Below are 25,495 nucleotides of genomic sequence, written 5' to 3'. Positions count from 1 at the left end.
AAGATCTGCTCTTAGATCTGATCTTTAGTCTGATCCTGTGCAAAATTTTTGTTGTATCAAATGTACCTCCTCTTAACAGTTACTCTGAAATTTCTTAATAGGATCAAATACTCTATTTCTGCACCCTGGCTGTGGACAGCAAAGTAGAGTTCATTCTTTGACTACCTTTTTACTTCTGGGAGATTTTATACATCTGACATCCATATTTCCTAGGAAATCCTGAGGAACTAAGTAAGCGCCAAAATAGTGTCCATATAATTCTGGAACACTCTCCTGCTGAACAGGCACCAGTGAACACAGGCTCTCTTGACAGCTGAGTGAATTAGAGGGTTAGGGTTACTTTGGCCTTTTGTCAAAAACCATCATGATCAGTGTGCTATCACAAAAGGAAAGGGTGGCTTGCCAGGTTGACTCTTCATGGTTCCTGCTCAGCAGAGAACATTTTCTGTTTGACAATGTCTCTGCACAAGTCAAACCCACCAGGGTATTACAGCAGTTGGTCATTTTCTTTTCTAGGGGACTTCCATAGGCAAATGTCCAAAGAACAAGTTATTTAAAGGTTACATAGAATTGGAGCTACAGCTTCGAGAATTTGACAGATGCCGGAAGCTTTATGAAAAGTTCCTGGAATTTGGACCTGAAAATTGTACCTCTTGGATTAAATTTGCAGAATTGGAAACAATCCTTGGCGATATTGAGAGAGCCCGAGCAATCTACGAGTTAGCCATCAGCCAGCCACGTTTAGACATGCCAGAGGTGAGGATCCCAAGTTGAATATAAATTTGCTTTAGTCAGCTCTGTAGTATTACTTTAGATGACCATCTAAATGTGCATTTTAGAGCATAAAGAAGATCTGATTTTCAGTCTTTTCCACTCAAATGAGGACTTTTCTGTTTTGGAGATAGATAGCAAGGCCAGAGGAGCAGCCCTCTAGGAGAGCGGTCGCCAACTGATGGTCCGCAAGGTCCGAAAGGTTGGCAACCGCTGCTCTAGGTGGATACCAGAGCACAGTAGTGCCTCATTATGACACCCAACTGAATTGGGATATAATGGGTGGGTGACTGGCTCTCTTCCTCCCATTCTCAAGCAGGAAGCTAAAGGGGATGGGAAAGTCAAGGAGACAGGCAGCAGATAATCCCACCTGGAGATCAAGGGAGATGGAAGTTGAGACTGCACACCTTTGGATTCTCCTAGCAGTTTACTCTGGATTGGGCTGTCGGAAGAGGGTCTAAGTAAACCAGGATACTCCTGGAATTATTGCTACTGTACTGGAAGTCCTGCCTAGAGCAGGATCTGAAATCATCCCTTCAATATTTAAGCTAGAGCCACAAGGTGGCGCCAAACCACAGCTAGAACGAATTTGAATCTAATAGGAGCCACCGAACTCAGCCTTTTTGTTAATCTTGTGCTAATATTACCTTTCATTTAATAGTTCACTGGGCCCCACCACTGCCTTGGGGCAGGGCTTTTTGTAGTATTAGGTCCATCTATTGGCCTCAGCTCCTGCACAGACTGCCAGCTCCCAGGAATCCAGGCCACACCTTGTTTAGCCTTGTGCTCTCGACAGGCTATACATACTAGCAGATGGGCAGCTGTTCACTGCATGCTTGTTGAGTTGAACTCGGACATTTCAAGAACTTACAGTGGAGGTAAAACGGTATACACTGGCTAATCTAGGCCTGTTTCTCCCTGCAAGTTCAGTTGTATGTGACTCGATCATGACTGCCTGGGAGATATGGCAAGCTTCTCAGCCCTTCTTGATAAGTCCATCATTTGAAAAATTCTAAGATAATCCAAGCCTTTTTTTCTCATAATGTAGAATTCTAGCCAAGTTGGGCAGCTTGTAAATGCTAGTATTATTTATTTATCCATATGCCTTCTGTTCTTTAATTGTTCATAAAAGTCCTAGGTTTCTGGATGTCCTGGGTTGGAATGGTAGTTAAGTTGTGCTTTGGATAGGGGCATATTGCTTTTAAATGTCAAGACTGACCTATTAAGTTATCTCCCTCAGGTGCTCTGGAAATCATACATTGATTTTGAAATTGAGCAGGAAGAAACTGAAAGAACACGCAATCTTTACCGACGATTGCTTCAACGGACACAACATGTCAAGGTATTCTGTGCTTTATAGGTTATCTGGTTTTGCATTATTGTATTCTAGGTGACATGGTTAATTTGGTTCTATAATAATTGTTTTTAAGGTATGGATCAGTTTTGCACAGTTTGAGTTGTCTTCAGGGAAAGAAGGAAGTTTGCCTAAATGCAGACAGATTTATGAAGAGGCTAACAAAACCATGCGAAACTGTGAGGAAAAAGAAGAGAGACTTATGTTGCTGGAATCTTGGAGAAGCTTTGAAGATGAATTTGGAACTACGTCAGATAAGGAAAGAGTAGACAAACTCATGCCAGAGAAAGTCAAAAAGAGAAGAAAGGTCCAGGCTGATGATGGGGTAAGAACTTGTTAAATGAGCAGAAATGCATTCTGACTTAGAAATCTGCTTTTATGCGGCATATGTACATCTGAGAATGGGAGCAGGCCTCAGTAGGTGACAATTGCAGTCGGGCTAATCAACTTTTAGGTAGGACCTAATCCAGGGAAGGCTATAGGAAGGCTCTTCTGCACAACATGGCATGACCCAGTCGTTGGCACCTTCTGCAGGAGACCCACGGGGCTTAGATTGCAAGAGCCCCTATCGGGAGGCTGTGGTAAGCAAGGCAAGTGGAGGTGGAAGCTGGAACTGGAGTGATCTTTAGGAAGTGAAATCAGTGGACCCACTGGAGGTGGGGATGTTAGGGCAGGGATTCGGAATAATTATGCAGATAGAGGGCTTTCACTACTGGGTAAATACTAGGTAAATCTTTACATTTTTAAAATCTTAGACTACAAGATGTAGTTAGAGATACTGTCTCCTTGGTTGATTATAGAGGAGCTGCGCTTAGATTTGTAGAATATTTTCCACCAGGTTTTTAGCTCTCACTGAGCTTCACTTGCAACACCACCAATCCAACAGCTACTCATCTGCTCCCAGTATTCAAGGCCTGGCCCTTGTTCTTTCTGTATCAGACTTTGATGATGTTGTATAAAATGAAGATAAGTTGATTTTGAATTCTGGTTTTTCCAGTTAATATTTTCCACTTTAAAGTAACTGAAATAAATGTATTTCAGCCACGTTTGCTTATCCTTTAATTGTTTGCCTTTTTCCTGCAGTCTGATGCAGGCTGGGAAGAATACTATGATTACATCTTTCCGGAAGATGCTGCCAACCAACCGAATCTCAAGCTCCTGGCCATGGCCAAACTTTGGAAGAAACAGCAACAGGAAAAGGAGGCTGCCGAGCAAGACCCAGATAAGGACATTGATGAGAGTGAATCCTGATCTTGTTCATACTGATGTTTTATTATTTTTATAAATTAAGTTTGGAACTCTGTGGCTCCTGTAAGTTTTTATATATTTCACCAGTAATGAAGTGATTGAAATCTTTGGCAGCTATTTTTTTAGTTCTTTTAAAAATGCTCTTGGCTCGTTAGGTGGGTGGGGGTTGTGAGTAACTGCTGGATTTCTTTGCTGGAATCCAAACATTTTTATGCACATAATGCATTAGGAAATCTAACTGAGGTAACATTTAGCATTGATTTTAGATGAAATGCAGGCTTTTGAAGGAATCTTTTTCTAGAAGTTTTCAAGTTACATTCTATAGTAACTTTTAAGGTGTAGTTTTTCATAAAGATAGTTTATGCGTTCATCTGAAATCGTTAACTTTCTCATGTCTTCCGTCACACTAACTCAATTCTGTTGCCGGCTGTGCCACTTAGTGATATGTAACAGCCTTTATCTTCATTTCTTCACTCGTAAGATGGGCTAATACTTGCCAACTCATTTTGAAGATTAAATACGGGCCATACCTAAGGCATAGTAAGGGCTCAATAAAATGTTCATTCCTGGCCACTTGCTTAAATATGTTCATTCCGTATAGAATTGAATGTGCTTGGATTAAGTTAACTTCTAAAATCCTTACTTTCATGGCCATTTATGCTAAGTACTTTTCAAAACATTAATTGGAAAATAATTTACAGTGACTATATTTCTAAACGATCTTTTTTATCAAGAACATATTAGTCAAGTTCCAGTTATGCCCTAATAAATTTCCCGGACTGGTTGAACTCTGTAATGGCTTGTTTAAAAAACAGTAATAGGTGTGCCATGAAAAACAATATCCCATACTCAAGTTTGGGAAACCCTAGATTAAGGGTTAAGCCTTATTAACTAAATCTCTTTATAGGCTGCTCAGAGCCTTTGATATGCTACCATATATATATGAATTAACAGCAACAATGCTGGCATGTTCCCCAAACTCGCTGGACGAGGGAGTCATTGCTACCTAGAGTACCAGTAAGTATCTCTCAGTGTTCTACTCAGCTCAATGAATCTTAATAGCACAAGGAGAATAATAATAGCATTTGGATAATACATTGCTCATATTCTCAAGCAAAAAATAATTGCCTTAATTAACTGATCTGAAATTGTTTCCTTTAACTTGGCATATATTTCTTAAGCCTATCTTTTTTTGCTCTGTTGACTGCCCAAGTTATAGAACTATTTATCTCTAAGACTGTTTTTCACTTATAAGGAGAATTAGCAAATTTATTATTAAGTTTGCAAATATGTTACCCACAGGAATAAAAGCTAGTTAATGTTACTAAATTGTATCTTGAAAATAAGATAGTTTGTGATTTTTTAAGGGCAGAATAAAATAGGACTGTTAGGATAAAAGGCAACTGTTTTCAGTCTCACTGGTTCACTGGACCAGTATCAGCTGTTGGGTATCAGGTTCTGACTATTGAGTAGTGAGGTCTGCCTAGTCAGTGAGGAGTATTTGTGATTTTAATATCCTTTGGCAAAGTGCGCAGTGTCAAAGGGTGAGATGAAAACAGGCTAAAATGCTAATAAAAGTGACTGATCATAGAGTCTTGCTAAAATTATGTTTATGTTGCATGTATGCATAAGAAAAAAAAATCGGATCAATGCAAAGTCAACACTTCCTGGGAAGTACCAGAGTGTAATGCATGAAGGAAAAAGTTATTCTCTAACGGTAGAACATAAAGGATTCATTTCTTGTTCACTCTTTCAACCCTACCAAAGTAAGTCCTTTCAAAAGTAACAGCTTTTTAGTAATCATTTCTGTGGGATTTTCTTTACTTCTTTTACTCCATGTTTTCATATATTACAGGTGATGAAAACTACACATGAAAGTATGTTGTTGGTCTATTATCTAGTTACATGACCTTTAGGATTTAGGTTCTTTTTCCCCTTTGAATAAACCGCAACATCTTTTTATAATTTAAAAGGCATGATTTAAGTAAAATATATATGAGATACGGAAAGGATCTAGAACTAACAGTATGAAAACAATAACTGGGAAGAATTTATTTTGAAATAAGGAAGCTTAAGTATGCTGGTCAGAAACTATTTCAAGTATGCATTTTAAAAATGTTCTATATATAAATAAATAAGCATATCCTAAATGATGCTTTCTCAATCTTAATTTAGTTTTACAAACTTCCAAAAAACATTTATAGAGTCAACAGTGCACTTTATTATACATCTTAGATTTAACATTTCATATATGGTTTTAAAGCTTCAATCAATAGTTCAATACAAAATAAAAAATATATATATATATATGCAGCAGTGGTTCTCAGGCATAGAATTTATGAGGAGATTGGAGCTTTTTTCCCCCAGCATATAGTGAATATTATGAACTCTGATAGAATGTTTCCATCTGACTTAGCTGCCTTTCTGATGGAATTTTATTACAGTGGACCGCTTCAGTAGGTATGATGTTGCTACCTGGAAACAGTAAAATTTAAAACATTTTCTTTTAGTCTTTAAGATCTAAATAAGCACTTTTCTCTAACAGAACTCTAATGCCATCCAATAAAAATAATATTGTCCATAAAATATCTGGACTTGATGACCGTTCCTCCTCCTGCCTGCAGGCCTGGCACTAGGATTTCAGGTCAATCGTAAATTGAAAGTGATTTTCTTCACTCAGAGAATATCAGGATAATGGGATTATCTGTTTGTTCTCCGAAAACAAACAAAAAAACCAAAACAAAACAAAAATATCTGGAGCATCAACCTAAGAACCACTGCCCATGGTTATTCAATGTCTTCAGGTCTCACAGGATGAGGTAATGGTATGATGGATTTCTTCTCAGTGTCCCTGGAAAGTGCTTTCCTCATATCTGTTAGGAAGCAAAATTTAATTAAAGTACCCAAATTTCAATAATTTTATATTAAATTTAAAGTGTACAGGAAAAGTTCCCATAAGAGGTTTTGCCCCTTATCTCCCCGTTCACCATAATCTAAGGCATCGGTTCTCAACCTGTGGGTTGCGGCCCCTTTGGGGATTGAACGACCCTTTCACAGGGGTTGCCTAAGACCATCGGAAAACACATATGTAGTTACATATTGTTTTTGTGATTAATCACTATGCTTTAATTATGTTCAATTTGTAACAATGAAATTGGGGGTCATCACAACATGAGGAACTGTATTAAAGGGTCACGGCATTAGGAAGGTTGAGAACCACTGATCTAAGGGAAATGTCTTTATACAAGTGAGACTCAATCACCAGTAACCAGAGGGTAATAACCAAAGCCCAACTGGGATTCAGCTCTTCATACAAATGTTCTTTTGACAGAATCTTAGTAAAGTAATGTAGTAAGACAATAACATAGTAACTAGTCATTGGTCAGTTAATATAAGCTAATTAGTGGTAGGTTCCTAAAGGCAGGTTGAAGGAAATTTGAATATTATATATTGAATTTAAAATATTAAGTCCAACAAATATGATTCTTTTAAGTTTATTAAAATAATTAGATATTTCAGTCTGTAGAATGAATGTAAATGTTCAGCTTCCTCTTTGGGATTTTGCCAAAGACAGCTTACCATAAGCATCCTCGTCGGGCTCCCCGTTGCTGGCTGAATAGTACTCTATGACCGTCCTGTATACACTGTAGCCCAGCTGCTTGTACATGTTGACTGCAACCTGGTTAGATACTCTTACAAAGAGATCAACAAAAAATCCACCTTTTCTTTTTTTAAAAAAAGAAAGGAAAATGTTACCATGTGAGAAACCATAGAAAAAAAATAGGTACATGTATTTTTAAAAACAATACTTGCTTTTACTTTGACTACTTTTAATAGAATGGCAGTAATAGGACCTTGCAGGTGATTACATCATAAATCAATTTAAAAAAACATATATTGCTGAGGATTTATAACAACTATTTCACTGTATAAAAAGATGACTTTCTGTCTGCATACTAATATTTCAAAACCTATAGTACATATTTTCTTAAAATATAAAATTTAAAACATTTTTTCCACAATTCTGCTAACTGGCTTAAAAAATTACTGTGTATTTTATGTCATAGTAATTGACATGCCCATTTTACCAGTTAGTCATACAATACTCAAGTCTATTGCTGGCTTGTCGGGGTGCACACTTCTTCAACTTGTTAATGTCTGTTTCTCAACTTGCTGTGCCCCTTAAACTCCCACAGAAATGGGTAAGACTCCAGTACCATACTACCAAGGCTTTTTGCATCAGACTTTTTGCTTGAAAATCTTACAGTATAATAGTACCTCAGGGATATTAATTGGCATTTTGGATTACTAACAAGGCTGAATATATTTTTGCTAGCCATTTAGATTTCTGGTTCTGAAGTCTCTATTGGTCTCTGAAACATTTTTCTTTTTCCTCCCCTATGCTATAGTTTGGTATGCTGGATATTCAACATTGTGTAAAGGATGTAACATCTTTTTTCCAATTTGCTATCTTTTTCCAGTTTGTGGCTAGTATAGTCATTATCTTTATGTATTTTTTGATGAACAGAATTACTTCATTTCAATGAACTTGAATACAGACAGTCCTCGGGTTACATCGGACTCAACGTACGTCGTTTCGTGGTTACGTCACCGTCTCCCATTTATTTAAAAAAAAGTCATTTTGACGTATGTACATATGTGCTTTATGTTTTTTATTTATTTGCCACAAGTAAAGGTCAGGAATTGTTATCTTTCTTTAAATTTTTTTTACTGTTTCACTTCATTCCTGCTGTGTATGTGCTCCATGTGAGTGACGTAGGTGGGTTCCGACTTATGGTGAAAATCACGTTACGTGGTGCCGTAGGAACCAATCTCCGACATAGCCCAAGGACCTACTGTATATGAACTTTTCCTTTACAGTTAGCATTTTTTATGGCTTGTTTCAGAAGTTCTTTTCTACCTTGAGCTTAGGGAGACGCTCTCCTGTATTAACTTCAAAGGGCTTGTTAATTTTGCTTTTCACATCCAGGTTTTTAATAAATGTGGAACTGATTTGTATATAGTAAGATGGCAAGCTGGGAAAATTTTTTTCCCCATATGGATATCCTATTGTGCCACCACTTTTCACTGAAAAGTGTATCCTTTCATCACTCAAGACAACTGCCTCCTCTGAGGGATGTAAAAATTCATGTATTCCTGGATCTGTTTCTCAAATTCTGTTCCATACTCTAGACAACTACACCAGTCCGAACACAGCCTTATTCATTACAGCTTTACTCCAGCCTGAACACACGTGAGTCTGACTCATTACAGGTTAATATCTATGATATCTAAAGGGGCAAACCCACCCATTTTGTTGTTCAGGAATATATTGTCTCTTTTAGGCTCTTAACCATTCCTCTATTCCAGTGATTCTCAACCTTCCTAATGCTGCGACCCTTTAATACAGTTCCTCATGTTGTGGTGATCCCTAATTTCATTGTTAAAAATTGAACATAATTAAAGCAGAGTGATTAATCACAAAAACAATATGTAATTATATATGTGTTTTCCAATGGTCTTAGGCGACCCGTGTGAAGGGGTCGCGACCCACAGGTTGAAAACCGCTGCACTAAACCTTTAGGGAAAAAAATCTAACAAAAGCTGCAAGATCTCTAAAGTCGATAAAACTTTGAGAGACATTAAAGATGATCCATCTAAATAAGTGGTTCCCAACATGGGGCAATTTGATTTTTAAGGAAGGCAATTCGAGAATGAGTTATTAACACTGAATTCTTTGCATTTTTTATGGTTCTAGGGTCCTCATATACAATATATAAATATAGTGACATTTATGCATTTCAGTTCTCTATTATATGTTTTGAAACTTGGCTATTTTTTAATATCACTTCATATTTTTTTAATAATTTCTTAGTGATTTCTTCCTCAGTACTTCAACTGTCCGTTTGTTCTTTTATTTTTCTTTCATGGATGCAAGTTAATGGCCTTTTAGGCTTCCTCCACATGAGTAAGAGTTCACTTTTAATATAATAAGAATTATATGTCACAGAAGGGGCATCAGGATTTTAGAGATGCTTAGGTGGGGTTTGGCCAAAAAAAGGTTGGAAACCACTGATCTAAATGCAGAGATAAACCACAGTGCATAAGGAATTAATATAGTAAACTGGTAATTGGTTCAAGAGCCCATGTAATTGCAGTAAAAATATCTCAGGTATTTTTTGTAGGACTTACATTGATTCTGAAACGTATAGAGCGTGTTTCAACCTGTGGGTCGCGACCCCTTTGGGGGTCGAACAACCCTTTCACAGGGGTCGCCTAAGACCATCAGAAAACACATATATAATTACATATTGTTTTTGTGATTAATCACTATGCTTTAATTATGTTCAATTTGTAACATTGAAATTGGGGGTCACCACAACATGAGGAACTGTATTAAAGGGTCGCAGCATTAGGAAGGTTGAGAACCACTGGGGAAAAGATGTTAGTGTCCCTAAAAGTCAGGTATTGCATGTTTTAAAAATTCTTTGAGCACACCAGTGTGCCATTTTTAACATCAGTATAAAGTTCAATTGATTTCTATACAAATGATAAGATTTAGAAAAAGATGCCATTTGCAATGGCATCAAAATGCACTTGTCAAAAAACAACAGCCAACACAACAATAGCCATTGTGTAAATGAATCAAAATTACACTTTTTTTGTCAGATTGGCAAAATTATTTTGGTGTGCCACAGAATTTTAGTAATTAATGTGTGCCACGAAATGAAAAAGGTTGAAAATCACTGGTCTAAACATTTACTTGTAGCTTCTTAATGAGTTTCCTATCTGCCCAATCTTATTTTTGCAAAGTAAGTTTGTTTTTTCCAATCCTCATTTTTTCTTGGTTTACTGGTGCTGTCTAGTATTTTCAATATGTTACTAAAAAGGGGCTAACTATAGGTGTCTTTATCTTGTCCCAGATTTTAAAAGGAAAGCATGCATCACCACCAATATTTACCACAGGTTTTTCGCAGATACTCTTCAGTTTAAGGAAGTTCTCTCCTATTTCCTAGTTTGATCAAGTTTTTAATGACGAATGAATACTGAATTTTATCAATGCATTTTTTGCATTTACTTAAATAATAGTTCTCCTTTAATCTATTACAGTGGTGGAATATACTTACAGATTTTCTAATGTTAAAATAACCTTCCCTTGATATAGCATCCTCTTTATGAACTGCTGAATCCATTTTACTAAGATTTTACTGGGATTTCCCTCAAATTTCCTTTCTAATTCTTGTCAGATTTTATTATCAAGGTTATCCTAGCCTTAAAAAAATAAGTTAAAGAATATTCCCTCTTTGTGGAAAATTGAACCTACAGTTATTTCTTAATTAGAATGGTAAAAATTTTTGCCAGAAAAGCCAGTATTCTATGTGGAAAGATTTTTGGCTGATTGAAATTCTTGAAGTCAGAGGTCAGCTCACAACTTATTTTTGTTGCTCTCGAACTAAGAATGTTTTTTATAATTTTAAAGAATTATTACACACACACACACAGTAGAGACCTTAGGTAGCCCACAACACCTAAATATTTACTATTTGGCCCAGAAAAAATTTGTTGACCCCTGTTATTTGTCTGATTGGCCTAGTAATTAGAAAGACACACCTCCCATTATGGTGATGATTTGTCTATTTCTCAGTATATTTTTGCCAAGTGGTGCATTTTTACATTGAATATGTCATTGAGTATGGAAATTTTTTTATTATTACATCTTCCTGATGGACTAAATCTTTTATCAATATGCAATGACTCTTTTTAAGCTGGTAATTATTGAACTATACTGTGACAATTGTTCATATATCAACTGTCTTGATTAGAATTTGTATAATTTTAAAAATTACTTTCAATCTTTCTATATCTAATCTTTTTTTTTTTCTATATCTAATCTTTACACATATTTCCTGTAAATAGTCCTAATAGTCTCCTTATTTTTCAATTTTATTTTACTTTTCAATTTTATTTCATAACACAACATGAGATCTTAATAAATTGTAAATGTACAATACATTATTGCTGACTACAGGTACAATGCTGTATAGCAGACTTGAGCTTTTTCATCTTGTTTAACTGAAACTTTATGCTGATTATTAACTCCCCACTCCCCACTTCCTTGGCCACCACCATTCCACTCTTTGATTCTATGAATTTATTTTAGACTAGTGGCCCGGTACACGAAATTCGTGCACGAGGGGAGGGGTTGTTCCTCAGCCTGGCCTGCACCCTCTCCAATCTGGGACCCCTCGAAGGATGTCCTACTGCTGGTTTACAGGGATTGGGCCTAAACCAGCAGTTGGACATCCCTCTCGCAATCCGGGACTGCTGGCTCCTAACCGCTCACCTGCCTGCCTGCCTGATTGTCCCTAACCACTCTGCCTGCTGGCCTGCTTGCCCCCAACTGCCCCCCGCTGCCGGCCTCCTTGCCCCCAAATGCCCCCCCCGCCATCCTAATCACCCCCAACTGCCTCCCCCCCCCCCCCCGCTGGCCTGCTTGCCCCCAACTGCCCCCCTGTTGGTCTGCTCACTCCAAACTGCCCACCCCTGCTGTCCTGATCACCTCCAACTGACCCCCACTGATGGCCTGCTTACCCCTAACTGGCCCCCCTGCTGGTCTGCTTACCCCCAACGGCTCCGCCCCCCCCCCACCAGCCTGATCACCCACAACTACCCTCCCCTCTTGGCCTCTAACCGCCTCTACCTCGGCCCAGCCACCATGGCTTTGTCCAGAAGAACGCCTGGAAGGTCTCCTGGAAGATCTCCCAGTCTAATTAGCATATTACCCTTTTACTAGTAGATAGAGGCCTGGTGCACAGGTGGGGGCCGGCTGGTTTGCCCTGAAGGTGTCCCGGATCAGGGTGGGGGTTCCCTTGGGGCATAGGGTGGCCTGAGCGAGGGGCCTGTGGTGTTTTGCAGGCCAGCCACGCCCCCATGGGATGAGGGTCCCTGCTGGGGGAACATGGCCAGCCTGGGTGAGGGGCTGAGGGCTGTGTTCAGGCTGGCCACACCCCCTTCAGGATGGGGGGTCCCGCTGGGGTGCCTGGCCAGCCTGGGTGAGGGGCTGATGGCTGTTTGCAGACTGGCCAAGTCCCCCAGCAGGGACCCTCACCCCATGAGGGTGTGGCCAGCCTGGGTGAGTGGCTGATGGCTGTTTGCCAGCTGGCCACAGCCCTGGGCAACCCAGGCCTCAGACCTTCCTTGAGCAGAGGCCACAGTGGCTGGAAGCAGGTATCTGGGATTTATTTATCTTCTATAATTGAAACTTTGTAGCCTTGAGCAGAGCCCACAACCGGCCAGGGCAGACGGGAAGCTTGGCTTCCTCCATCGCCATGGGCACCCCAAGCCTCCTATTCGCTCCAGTCTGTGGCCACCACCGTCTTGGTTGGGTTTATTTGCATACTCACTCCTGATTGGCTGGTGGGCATGGCTTGTGGGTGTTGCTGAGGTATGGTCAATTTGCATGTTTCTTTTATCAGATAAGATACCTTATGTAAGTGGGATCATGCAGTATTTGTCTTTCTGTAACTAGCTTATTTCACTTAGCATAATGTCCTCAAGTCTGTCTTTTAATTGGGCTCATTAGTCTATTGACGTTTACTGTTGTAATTAGTGAAAATATTTGATTCACAGCTATCATCTTAATTCATGCTTATTTATTTTGTCATTTTAATTTCCTTTTTCTTTCTTCTTTTAAAATGATTTGTCATTCTGTTTTTTCCCCTACTTGTTTGTTTTGAAGTTACATACTGTTTCTATTTTTTTTTTTTAAATATATTTTTATTAATTTTTTACAGAGAGGAAGGGAGAGAGATAGAGAGTTAGAAACATCGATCAGCTGCCTCCTGCACATCTCCTACTGGGGATGTGCCCGCAACCCAGGTACATGCCCCTGACCGGAATCGAACCCGGGACCCTTTAGTCCGCAGGCCGACGCTCTATCCACTGAGCCAAACCGGTTTCGGCTGTTTCTATTTTTAATGTATACATGTATACACATGTATAGATGTATGGGTGGATATTGGTATATATACACATCCATACAAATAAAGATCACTTAAATCTTAGGTATTCTTAAGGACTAGAGCTCATTTCCTTTTTGGCTAACACCATTTCCTCTCTTCTCTGAATGAGCTTGAGTTCCTCTTGCTACCACTTTGGCTAGGAGCATTTTAAGCCTGGGTTATTTTAAGACTTATATTTATTAATTCCATTAATTAAGTGTAAAGCCTCGAGTGCTTCTCAGTAGCTATTCCCTTTCCTATATACTTTTAAGTATTTACAGTAAAGGAAAAAATGGCAGCTTGGCAACTGGTTAAACTTTATACACACATCTCATATCTATTCTAGAATGGGCTGGCAGGAGGTGTTTTCTCTTTATTACTTTAATCTAACTTAATGAGGATGTTTAACATATATAATAGGTCTTTTTTAAAAAGCCATAATGTTGGCAGTTCCCCAAACTGCTCCAGGGTGTCCCAGGGTGCCCAAAACTCAGAGGTGCTGCGGGATATTTCAAATGTTTGAGGAAAACACAGACAAACCTTACATATCAGACACTAACAAACCACTATTTTGATGTAATCGAGAATACATTACATCATGTTATATCCCTTTTGATGACTACCTTTATGAAGCCAGATTTTGGGCAGTTCCTATGATTAAAAACATAAAGTACCACATGAAAACCAATGTGAAACAGGAATGCAGGTGGTTGTATCAATCCATTTCCAGGGTTTGAAAAGGAATACAATACCCAACAAGAGCACACATCTCATTAGTCAATAACCACAATTACTTAACAATGAAATAAAAATATTTTTTCTTTCAGTTTACTTTTTTTCTAAATATCTACTAGGTTGTTAGGCCATAAATACTTATTAATCAGAGCATAACTGCTTAAGACTAAACTGTTTTCCATTTGGTCAAGGGGCACTGTGAAAAAAATCATTAAGATACCAAGGGCAATGTTAACAAAGAATATGGGAATATCTCCCATAGTGGCAAGAATAGTAAAAAAGAAACAAAAACACAAAACTTTGAGGGCTAGTATTTGATTCCACGAATTACCCAGGTTGTAAGCCTGTGGGAAGTCACTTATTTCTCTTTAATGTTCCGCAGTGGCAAAATAGGGACAATGCCATTCTGAATGTTACAGAATTGTTGTAAGGACTACTGGAGGCTAAAAATGAAACTTCTGTAAGTTGTAATGCATTATATTTACTCAGCCTGAAGGGAAAAAGTCTTTTAAATGTTCACAGAGAAAAATCAAATGATCAGGGTTCATAAATTATTAGAAAAATAGGATCTCACCTTTCTGAGATTTCCTCTAATAACTCCATAAGTTTAGCAGCCAAACCAAGGCGTCGAAATTCTGGGGCAACAGACAGAGCTGTGACATGCCCATGCCATTCTTCCCTAGCAACTGAGCCTTCTGCTTTACCCATAACTGCCAACAAAAGATTGCATTCATTAATAAACACAGGGGTTTACACATAAATATAGAATTACTGTTTGATACATTTTTATTATAAAGGAAACTAATGACAAACCTTTAGTATTTAAATCTTAAAGTCATCTACTTAATGGTTAATGGTGCTTTTATCTGAATTTCACTTATAAATGTCATGTTAAATCTAGTTGTAGAATCAGAATTAGAAAGTTTTTTTAAAGGAATGATATACTAAAAACATAACTAATTTTGAACACAGAATCAGAATATGTATTTTTAAAAATATCTATATTTCACATAGGTATATGTGTGGGTATGTGTACATGTATACATAACTGCGACAATCAATAGCTAAGTTTTTGTTAATAATGCTACTCAATGAAGATGCTACAATCCTTGTATTATGTACCAAATAAACTATGTAGAAACTTAACATATATATAGTTTGAAAGATCCAAGAAGACTGAGACCCTGTTTGGCTGGTTCACTGCTGTAACAGCTGGACCTAGCACAATGCCTAATGTAGAAGGGATCACTGAGTTTCTAATGGTTAAAAGGAAATAAATTATAGACATCGTGATTACACTTTCAATTCTTTATCATTCTAAACCAGTTTAAACCCATATTAAAATCTTAACTCCTATCCAAAGCAGTACTGGTGGCATTATACTTACTATAGCCCATTAACTCTCCACCAGGCGCCTCTGCAACAATGAAATACTCTGGCCAATGGGCAAGATACTGTAAATAAAAAGGAATCCCATACTAGAGTCTTGTTAAGGAGTGTGAAGAACGACGGGCAGTAACAAGTTCTTCATAAAAGGGATAAAGAAAGTTCCCCTTAATAAGTATGTTGTTGCTTTATCCCCAGCTCTATATATGTATGTTTTCTATAATCATATCATTACAGTAAATATTTAATTTAGGTTAGCACTAATTTTTTAACAATGTACCTGAACGTACCACCTCAAATGTGAATGGAAACTGCACCATCCAACAGAAAACTGAACTAGGACTCATTGTATCTAAATCTCTGCATAGCACTTAGCCTCACCGGATAATCTTATTTGTTTACAATCTGTCTCCCCTTAAAACTATGAGTAATGTTTACTCTATCCCTGGCACTTCGTACATAGATGCTCAGTATGTTTACTTTTCCATAATTGCACTGGAAAATTAATGACTACTTTAGCTTCAGCTAAGAGACTGTGAAAGTAACTTTAAGACAAAGTACTTTCTAGTTGTTTTTTATTTGGTAATTTCTGAACTGGTGTAAATTTATACAGTTCATATGTATCAATTGTGGCAGAGGTGTACAGATTTCTATATTTTGGGATGAGAAATTTCTTCTCTACAATAAACTGTTTCTTATCCTGGAAAACAAAACAAAAACTAAGTACTTCCAGAGGCAACTTAACAATTACCCAGTTTTCCCTTCCACTGATTTAAATTCTCCATTTCTAGTTATGCAAATAAAAGCTGACTTAAGAGTGAGTGCTCATTACTTAACTCTTCAACCCTGTTGTCCTTACTAATACGTACTCATTCCTATATTTCTCCTTCATGTCAGCTTGCTGATGCAATTCCATGAAGGGACATCATCGATCATATATATATATATATAATTTTTTTTTTTTAAGTTCCTGGAAAACCTGTTTAGTAAATTCTTCAAACTCTCCTCTGAAAGACAAGCTTTATTTTCAATACTCTTCAAACTTAACCCCTAAAATGACAGGCCAGTCAGTCTTCCTACCATGCAGCCTTAAAACACACCATAACTGTCTCCTCCAATGTGCCCACTCATCAACCACTAGGAGCTGGTAGGTTCCTTTCAAATATGGCTTCACCTGGATTATGAGACTTTTACTGTAAACTTTGCAGGTAACTGGAAACAAACCATGTAAGTTGATATGAATCCTAATACTTCCCTTATTTTATGGTGAAAATTTGTGTCATTCAAAATTCTTCAAAATCCTTTTACTATTTTTAAACATGGAAAGATCTTCAATAGGTCATAGTTTTTAAAATATAAATGAAAACTTCAGAGTTTCTTTTTTTGGTTTTCCCACTCAACTCTGTTTTTGATACGTAGCCCATTAAAACTAAAAATAGTAAAACTACCTACCATTAGTTTTTACTGCTGTATAGTGTTCCACTGTTGTGAAAAGACAATTTAAATATACTCTCTCTTGACAGTGGATGTCTGGGTTGTTTCCACTTTCTCAAACTTTTTAAAATACTTTATGAATAGAGATTAATTTATTTAGTCATTTTCTTGTTGTGAATGAATGTTATCCCCAATTTTTAATAACAGCAATAAATATTTTTGTAATGACATAACTAAGGAGTTAACAAACTTTTTCTGTAAAGGGCCAGATAGTAAATATTCTAGGCTGTGTGGTCCATATGGTCCCTGTTGCAACTACTCAAACTGTGAAGGCCATGGAAAAGACCATATATAATAGAAAATTACTCAGCATGTCTGTGTCCCAGTAAAACTATTTATAAAAACAGGCAGTGTGCAAACTTGGCTCTTGCACCTTAGTTCGTCATGCCCTGACATAATTGCCTCTGTTGCTTATTATTTTCTGCTTCAGGAACTGGAATTACTAAGAATTACATTGCCACCCTAGCCGGTTTGGCTCCATGGATAGAGCATCGGCCTGTGGACTGAAGGGTCCCGGGTTTGATTCAGGTCAAGGGCACATGCCAGGATTGAGGGCTCGATCCCCAGTGTGGGGCATGCAGGAGGCAGCCAGTCAATGATTCTCTCTCATCATTGATGTTTCTCTCCCTTCCTCTCTGAAATCAATAAAATAAAATAAATTACATTGCCAAAGTGACTTCCAAAAAATTATTGCAGTTTATGCCATCATTAGCAATCTATGAGAATGTTCCTATAACCACACACCCTCATCAGCACTGAGTTTTATCTTTTTTTTTTTTTAATTCTAGATATTTTGATAAGTAAAACATCACATTTTATTTTGGTTGTAATTCACGTCTTCTGACTGGTAAGACTGAACTAATATGTTCACTAGCCTCTTATATTGAATTATCAGTTAATATTACCCCCCCACCACCACCACGATCTGCCCCTCACCCTGCAATGGACATGGATAACCCAGAAATCCAACTTTGTGTTTTTAAGCCACTCGGGATGTGGGGGTTGTTTGTTAGTGCAACATGATCCAGATAGATACTGCTCATTGTTACCCCAAATCCTCTCTTCACTTTAGTAATAAGCCCCAATTTAAAGTAGGCACATTCTGGGACTCTTACAGCTACCTAAGTGAGGCAGGTGCTGATCAACGAGATACAGCAAACAATATTTTTACCTTCCCCTCTGTTGATCCTCCTGCCAGAAACATGGATGTGATGCTGTCTGCTCTGGCAGCCATGGAATAGGAAGGACAAAGTCACCCTGGGAATGGCAGAGTGGTTCAAGTGCAGAACCTGGTCACTGGTGACTACATGGAACCACCACCTGCCCTAGACTGCACATCATTTCCAGACTTCATTCAGAACACACAGAAATAACCCATCTTGCTGAACTCACTACTTTCTGTTGTGTACACCCATACTACTGAGGGGAAGCTGGGCAGGGTAGCTGTATTGTTATAGATTTATGAGGTCACTATATTAGCAACTTGTTAGGCAGGTTTAAGACAAATCTTCCCAGTTTATTTAAATTGCTTTCAATGTTGTTTATGATGTTTCCTGATCTAAAGGTTTTAAAGTTTTTCAGTACTGGTCTATTTTTTTTCCTTTGTTTCTCTATTTTCCTTTTAGTAAGCCTTCAACTTTTTTTTTAAAAAAAGGATACAGTTTCTGTAAGTGGATCCAAGTTACTGAAAGAAATAAGGAAAAGACAGTAGTAAGCAGTGTTTACAAAACCAGTTTAAATAAGCCCATTAAACATTAAAACTAAAAATAATATGCACAAGGAAATCAAAACATGCAAAATCCACTTTAAAACCAACTTTAGGGCTCAGGAGGATGGTTTAAATTACCTAATGGCCATATTGCAAAATGACAGTTGCAAAAATGTTATTGTGGTGAGAACTTTTAAGATCTACTCGCTTAGCAATTTTTAAGTATGCAATACAGTATCATTAGTTATACTCACCATACTATCCATTATATACCCATGACTTATTTACTTTATAACTGGAAGTTTTGTACCTTTTAACCCTTTTCACCCATTTCACATGAATAAACGTTTTTAAAAATTTGTATGTAACCACAAAAGACCCCAAATAGCTAAAGTAATCCTGTGACAAATTAACAAAGCTGAAAGTATCACACTTTCTGACTTCAAACAATACTATGAAACTACAATAATCAAAATAGTATGGTATGTGCGGAAACACAGATACATAGACCAATGGAAGAGAACTGAGAGCTCAGAAATAGACCCAGACAGACAGAGACACACACACACACACACACACACACACACACACACACACACACTAGAGGCCCGGTGCATGAAATTCATGCGGGGGGGGGGGTAGGGGGGTTTGCATCCCTCAGCCTGGCCTGCACCCTCTCACAGTCCGGGAGCCCTCGGGGGATGTCCAACTGCTGTGGAATTGGAAGAGGCTCCCACCACTGCTGCTGTGCTTGCCAGCCGTGAGCCTGGCTTCTGGCTGAGCGCAATGACCACCAGGGGGCAGCTCCTGCATTGAGTGTCTGCCCTCTGGTGGTCAGTACATGTCATAGCGACTGCTCGTTCCGCCACTGGGCTGAAACCGGCTCTCCTGACATCCCCCAAGGGGTCCTGGATTGTGAGAGGGCACAGGCCAGGCCAAGCAACCCCACCAGTGCACGATTGGGGTTGGGGAAGGACGCAGGAGGCTGCCCAGGTGGGGAGGGATGGTGGGAGGTCTCCAGGCCATGTCCAGCCCATCTTGCTGAGTCCCAATCAGCCGGACCCCAGCAGCAAGCTAACCTACCGGTCGGAGTGTCTCCCCCCAGTAGTCAGTGCACGACACAGCGACTGGTCGACCGGTCGATTGTATGCCCCCTGGTGGTCAGCGCACGTCATAGCAAGTGGCTGAGCAGCCTTAGCATATCATTAGCATATTATGTTTTGATTGGTTGAACAGCTGACTGGACGGCCGGACACTTAGCATATTAGGCTTTTATTACACACACACACACACACACACACACGCAACTAATTTTTGACAAAGGAGCCAAGAATATACAATGGAAAAAGAAATGGTGTTGGGAAAACTGGACAGCCATATGCAAAAGAATGAAAGAAACTAAACTATCTTATACCATACACAAAATTAAAATGGATTAAAGATCTGAATATAATACCTGAAATAATAAAATACATAGAAGAATACATAGGCACTAAATTTATGGACATTGGTCTCAGAAATGTTTTCCTAAATTTGATCCCAAATGCAAGTGAAGTAAAGCAGAAAGAAATTAATGGGACTACATCAAACTAAAAACTTCTGCAAAGCAAAAGAAACCAACCAAATGGGAGAAGATATGAAGAACTTGTAAAACTCAACAACAAAAAGACAATCAATAAAATATGGGCAGAGGACCTGAACAGACACTTTTCCCAGGAAGACAGACATATAACTAGTTATTAGAGAAAGGCAAATTAAAACCACAATGAGCCGAAACCGGTTTGGCTCAGTGGATGGAGCGTCGGCTTGCGGACTGAAGGGTCCCAGGTTCGATTCCGGTCAGGGGCATGTACCTGGGTTGCGGGCATATCCCCAGTGGGAGATGTGCAGGAGGCAGCTGATCGATGTTTCTCTCTCATCGATGTTTCTGACTCTCTATCTCTCTCCCTTCCTCTCTGTAAGAAATCAATAAAATATAAAAAAAAAAAAAACCACAATGAGATATCACCTCACACCTGTAAGAATGCCTATTATAAAAAAGACAAAAAATATATGTTGGATGATATAGAGAAAAGGAAACCCTTGTATACTGTAGGTGGGAAGGTAAATTAGTATAGCTACTATAGAAAACAAAACAAAAACAATCCTCAAAAAAACTAAGAATAGAACTATCAAATGATCCAGCAATTATTCTTCTGGGTATTTATCAAAAAAAATATAAAAATACTTCTGCAGTAAGCTATATGTGCCTCTATTTTCAATGCAGCATTATTTACAATAGCTAAGTATCCACTGATGAATGATTGGACAAAGGTGATGTGGTATATATGTAAAATGGAATACTATTCATCTTAAAGAAATGAAATACTGCCATTTGTGACAACATAGATGAACTCTTGAGAGTATTATGGTAAATGAAGTAAGTCAGAATATCACAGATATAGATAACAGAATGGTGGTTATCAGGAGAAGTGGGATGGGGTGATGGTGAAGTGGATAAAGGGGGTCAAACATATGGTTAACAGAAGGAAACTAGACTTCAGATGGGGAGCACACCATAGAATACACAGGTGTCAAATGCTGTACACCTGAAAGTTATGGAATGTTATTAACCAATGTTACCCCAATAAATTTAATTTTTTTTAAAGTAAAATCAAGTTAAAATGAACACCAAAGCCTAAAAGTAGAAAAGAGGTCTTTCAGGCATGATCAGTCCCCCTCTTGGTGGGAGGGTGAATAAAAACACTGACCACTTTGGTTTTGCTGCTGTGTAGACAGACCCTTGTTATAAGTATGAACACTGCTTATGGGAAAGGGAGAGTAATGCCAACTGCCTGTTATGGGCTGACACTGTGCTCAGCACTTTCTCTGAAAGGTAACAATGAACTTTTTCATTAAAAACCATCAATTAGAAGACAGACATTTATTATACTGATAATAGACTTAATGATCAAATTATTAGAGCAATAAATTTTTAAAAGCCATTTTTCTTGTATTTTTTTTGTATGAACTTGCCAATATCATTAACACAGAGAGAGAACTGTAAAGTAGGAAGAAAGTGATGTTCAGTTGTGGTGTTACCTGAACTAGCAGTGTGAAGGCAAGTACAATCAGCCAAACTCTAGGGACTAGGATGGTGTTGCTTCGGGAGCATCCACACTTACATTCTGCATATATAATTATATTGCTAAAGATAAATTATTTCACCATTTATTATCAATAATGCATTTCCCCAGACCTACCATAAAGTTGTGTGATGTATTTGAAAAAAATAAAAGGTCGTGATAAGAATGGCATTGTTTTAACAATTTTACAGATCTTTTTAATGTCTGGCCTAATAGAAGACAGGATTCTCATATCTGTCTGTTATACTTGCTGTTGTAAGATCATACATCTGGAAAACTCCACTATGCACCTGTGAGAGAATGAGTGTGCAAAAGGCAAAAAACCATCTTAGTGTTATCATGAAAATAGCTCTGACCTTGCAGAGCCCCAAAACAATCTTGAGGGGCCCCGGTGCACACCTGGAGAATCACTTGCTCTAACACATTCTTTCCTCTTGCTTCAACTCTCCAACAGGCCACCCCCCTCCTGGATCTCAGCTGCTTCCTATTTCACAAAGAAAATACAACAGCAAGAAAAAAGCTTCAGCAAGTTCCCTCCACTGAACTCTTACTCTACTTGTTCTCCTGTGACCATGCTTAGAGTTCTGTTAAGCAGACCCCACTACCTCGCACTTCCCGGGACCCTGCTCCTGCGATTCCCCACTCCCTCTGGAAGAAGTGTACAAACCTACTTCACAATTAGCCATCAGCAGCTCTTGACATAGTCCCCCACTCCCTCCACCTGAAGTACTCCCCTTGCTCAGCTTCTACAATCCCACCATCAGGTTTTCCTCCCACCGCACTGGGCCACTAGGTCTGCACTCATAACACTTGATGCCCCAGGGCACCATCCTTTTTCTATCTACACTCACTCCAGCACTTACATCACTAGCCTCCTGGTTTCAATATCATCTACAGAGAGTTAACCTCCCAATTTCTATCTTTAGACCAAATCTAAACTTGAGACTTGCATGCCCAGCTGCCTACCTAAGTTCTCCACCTGGTATCTCAGTGCACTTGACAGAGAATCTCAAGTCCTATGACGGCCTCTCCAAGATGTAGCCCTTTGCCTGTGACCGCGTCCCCTCACCCTCCCACTCACTCTGCTCCAGCCACACTGGCCCCTTCTGTTGGAAACGTATCTGTGCACTTACTATTCTCTCTGCCTGCAAGTTCCCCCGACCCTAACATCCACGTGACTCACCGCCTCTCCCCTAGGTATTTCTCAGGGACGCCTTCCCTAACATGCTACCTAAAGCTGAATCTCACTCACCTCCTATTTCCCTTTACTGCTCTCATATCTCCTTAGTACTGAACACTAAGTTCTGCATGTATTTTCTTATTTTGTTTTCCCCTCTAAAATGTAAATTCCCTAAAGATAGTATTTTATCCTGTTTCATTCACTAGTACGGTTCCATAAGTAGGTATGTAGATAATTTTCTAAGGATAAACTGTTAAGTTAATTCGAATGTTTCTACATCCACTGCTTCTTTCAGTTCTTCCTGCAACACCTAATCCTGTGATTCTCAGAGTTCTCTAGCCAAGTGCCGTAATCAAAGTGAGAAAGAGGAGAAAATGGGAAGGAAGAGGAGCTCCTCTAGTGACATACAATGAAGGGCCATATTAAACTGAATGATTCTTTGAAATCTAATGTCTTATTGCACATCTCATGCTTTAATGAACTTTTTCATTAAAAACCAATTAGGAGACATTTATTATATTAATAATAGACTTAATGATCAAATTACTTTACTAGAGCAATACATTTTGTAAAATGGAATACTATTCCTCTTAAAGAAATGAAATACTGCCATTTGTGACAACCTAGATGAACTCTTGAGAATATTACGCTAAATGAAATAAAAGTCAGAATATCACAGATACAGATAACAGAACGATGGTTATCAGAGGATAACCATCCCTTCTCCTCAACTCATCTTCACAGATGAGTTGTCCCTTCCCAGATTTTCAGTTAAAACTCATTCTCCAAGAGGCGTTGCCTTTGCTATTTTTGAAGTTTCAAGGCACACTGTCACCTCCCAGGCCTGAACCACCCAAACCCACGCCTTTGTTGAGCTGTCACCTCTGGGCCATTGCCAAGCCCTCCTATATGGCTTACCTGCCTGGTATACCTCCTCTACTAACCTCCTATGCCACACAGCTCTGTGTTGAAGGGCTCCGGCTTCAGAGCAGTGGTTCTCAAACACCCGAGAATTTGCATTTCCAAAACGTTCCCAACGGTCAGGGGCCACTCTTTAGGAACCACGGCTGTTGCCAATCTCCTTGGATTAATTAGACTCCCTGTTTGACTCGCTCTCACTGCAAGGCCCTCACACCTGGGACAATTCGCTTGCTCTCCGTACCTCAGTTTGCTCATACATAAAATGGGGGTAATGAGACCACCTACTCAGCGAGCTGTGAGGACTAAATGCTACCGCAGTGCCAGCGCTGGGATCAGCCAGAGCTCCGCACAAACTGCCTCCGTTCTGCCGCTTCAAACAGAACCTCCTTCCAGCGGGATCAAGTGTAAGCCCCTCGACAATGGAGAACGCCTTTCACCCTCTCTCTCTGGCTACTGAGTTACAGGCCCACCACTGCAGGCACGGCACACTCGTCTCCAAGGCGACCCGCCACGCCTCAGCTTCCCCACCTTAACTCCCCCTCCCTTCTCCGGAGCTTCCCTCTTCCTCATTATCAACATTTTGTCCACCTTTCAAACGTGGATGGGGGATTAGTGGGTGGAGGGAGGGATGGATGAATGTGGGATAAACGGAAAGATGACGGGATGGATGTCGCAAATGGAGCCAAGGTAGCAACATGTTCACTGCAGAATCCTGCTGCTGTGCCCACACAGGTGTTCGAGGTAAAATTGTCAACTGTTTAAATGTTCACAAATTCAAAAATAACAAACATGTTTTGTTCGGGGGGGGGGGGGGTGGTACCTGCAAGTCGCCTATCCTGACAACTCGGACTGAAAGAAACTGCCACGAAGGGGCCTGCACCAGCGTGCCCCGCCCTGCCGCTGCACAGCAGAGTAAGGTGCCCCGGCTGGGGGCGCCGCTCCGGGAACCCGGACAAAACCAAGCCCCGACCGCACTGCGGGAGGAACCGCGGCGGGGGCTGGTCACCTCCTCATTTCATCCTCTAAAGTTACCCGCCTCCACCCGGGGGGCCGCATCGGACACTTCGCTCTCAGCTGCTGACCTCGCCGCGACCTCCAGGCCAGGACTTTTGGGGTTTCCAGGACAAGGGGAAGCCGGTCCCAGGCCCGGAGGCAGCAGGGCCGGGCTCCGGCCGCGGGCTCCCAGGCCGCCGCCACCTGCGCCCACCCAGCGCAGCCTGACAGCCGCCGGAGGACGCGGGGCGGCGGGATGAAGTTAGAGCGCCGCGGCCACGGTCAGCAGGGCAGCCCGAGCGGCCGCCCCCGCCCTGGCCTCGGCCTGCAGCCCCCCGGGAGGCACCAGCGGCGGCCGGGCGGAGTTGACTCCTCGGACCCCGGCCCGGGGGAGGGGGAGCGCCACCAGGCTCGCCAGTGCGCATCTCACTCACATGTTGTTGAAGCGGAACAGGTCGTCGCAGGTGAAGGCCCGGAGCGTGGTCATTACGCCGCCGCCGCCGCCAAAGCAGAATCGCCGCGACTTCGCCCGCCCCGCCGGAAGTCATCCAGCGAGCGCCCGCCCCTCTGGAAGGCGGA

General features: G+C 40.1%; 2 protein-coding genes and 1 non-coding gene across 11 annotated transcripts in view; 2 read left to right on the top strand and 1 right to left on the bottom strand.

Moving 5' to 3' along the window:
* CRNKL1 (crooked neck pre-mRNA splicing factor 1) overlaps positions 1-6,103 on the top strand; it is a 22,001-nt gene extending 15,898 nt beyond the window's left edge. For 4 of the 7 annotated variants that reach the window (XM_036321244.1, XM_036321247.1, XM_036321245.1 and 1 more), the window contains 4 exons: positions 517-756; positions 2,012-2,113; positions 2,202-2,450; positions 3,209-3,486. In XM_036321244.1, coding sequence (XP_036177137.1) covers positions 517-756; positions 2,012-2,113; positions 2,202-2,450; positions 3,209-3,376 — 759 coding nt within the window. In that variant the 3' untranslated portion in view covers positions 3,377-3,486. Of the gene's footprint in view, positions 1-516; positions 757-2,011; positions 2,114-2,201; positions 2,451-3,208; positions 3,487-4,280 lie in introns of those variants that run through there. The other 3 variants (XM_036321249.1, XM_036321248.1, XR_004969814.1) reach the window with 2 other exon arrangements.
* NAA20 (N-alpha-acetyltransferase 20, NatB catalytic subunit) lies at positions 5,575-25,495 on the bottom strand. Of its 3 annotated transcripts, none has more exons than XM_036321251.1 (6): positions 25,351-25,494; positions 18,649-18,673; positions 18,161-18,212; positions 14,684-14,819; positions 6,953-7,098; positions 5,575-6,246 (listed from the first exon to the last, which is right to left on the bottom strand). In XM_036321251.1, the coding sequence occupies exons 1-6, from the start codon at positions 25,401-25,403 to the stop codon at positions 6,161-6,163; spliced, it is 498 nt and encodes a 165-aa protein (XP_036177144.1). In that variant the 5' UTR covers positions 25,404-25,494; the 3' UTR covers positions 5,575-6,160. The 3 variants fall into 3 exon arrangements, with proteins under 3 accessions (XP_036177144.1, XP_036177143.1, XP_036177145.1); XM_036321250.1 differs by lacking the exon at positions 18,161-18,212 and adding an exon at positions 15,497-15,587 and having other exon boundaries at positions 25,351-25,491; XM_036321252.1 differs by lacking the exons at positions 6,953-7,098; positions 18,161-18,212 and adding an exon at positions 15,497-15,587 and having other exon boundaries at positions 25,351-25,495.
* LOC118663917 lies at positions 5,970-6,108 on the top strand. Its single transcript, XR_004970211.1, has one exon. It is a non-coding gene; the product is annotated as a small nucleolar RNA SNORA79 (small nucleolar RNA).

Source organism: Myotis myotis, unplaced genomic scaffold (genome assembly GCF_014108235.1).
Source record: "Myotis myotis isolate mMyoMyo1 unplaced genomic scaffold, mMyoMyo1.p scaffold_m19_p_9, whole genome shotgun sequence".
NCBI lineage: Eukaryota > Metazoa > Chordata > Mammalia > Chiroptera > Vespertilionidae > Myotis > Myotis myotis.
This window is presented reverse-complemented; position numbering and strand designations above follow the sequence as displayed.

Excerpts from the sequence above, each read along its gene's own strand:
- NAA20 (XM_036321250.1), bottom strand. The coding sequence starts at position 25,403 with ATGACCACGCTCCGGGCCTTCACCTGCGACGACCTGTTCCGCTTCAAC. Across the intron at positions 18,674-25,350 it reads CTGTTCCGCTTCAACAACAT|TAACTTGGATCCACTTACAG; the intron begins GTGAGTGAGATG and ends TATTTCTTTCAG. Across the intron at positions 6,247-6,952 it reads GCCCGACGAGGATGCTTATG|ATATGAGGAAAGCACTTTCC; the intron begins GTAAGCTGTCTT and ends GCTTCCTAACAG.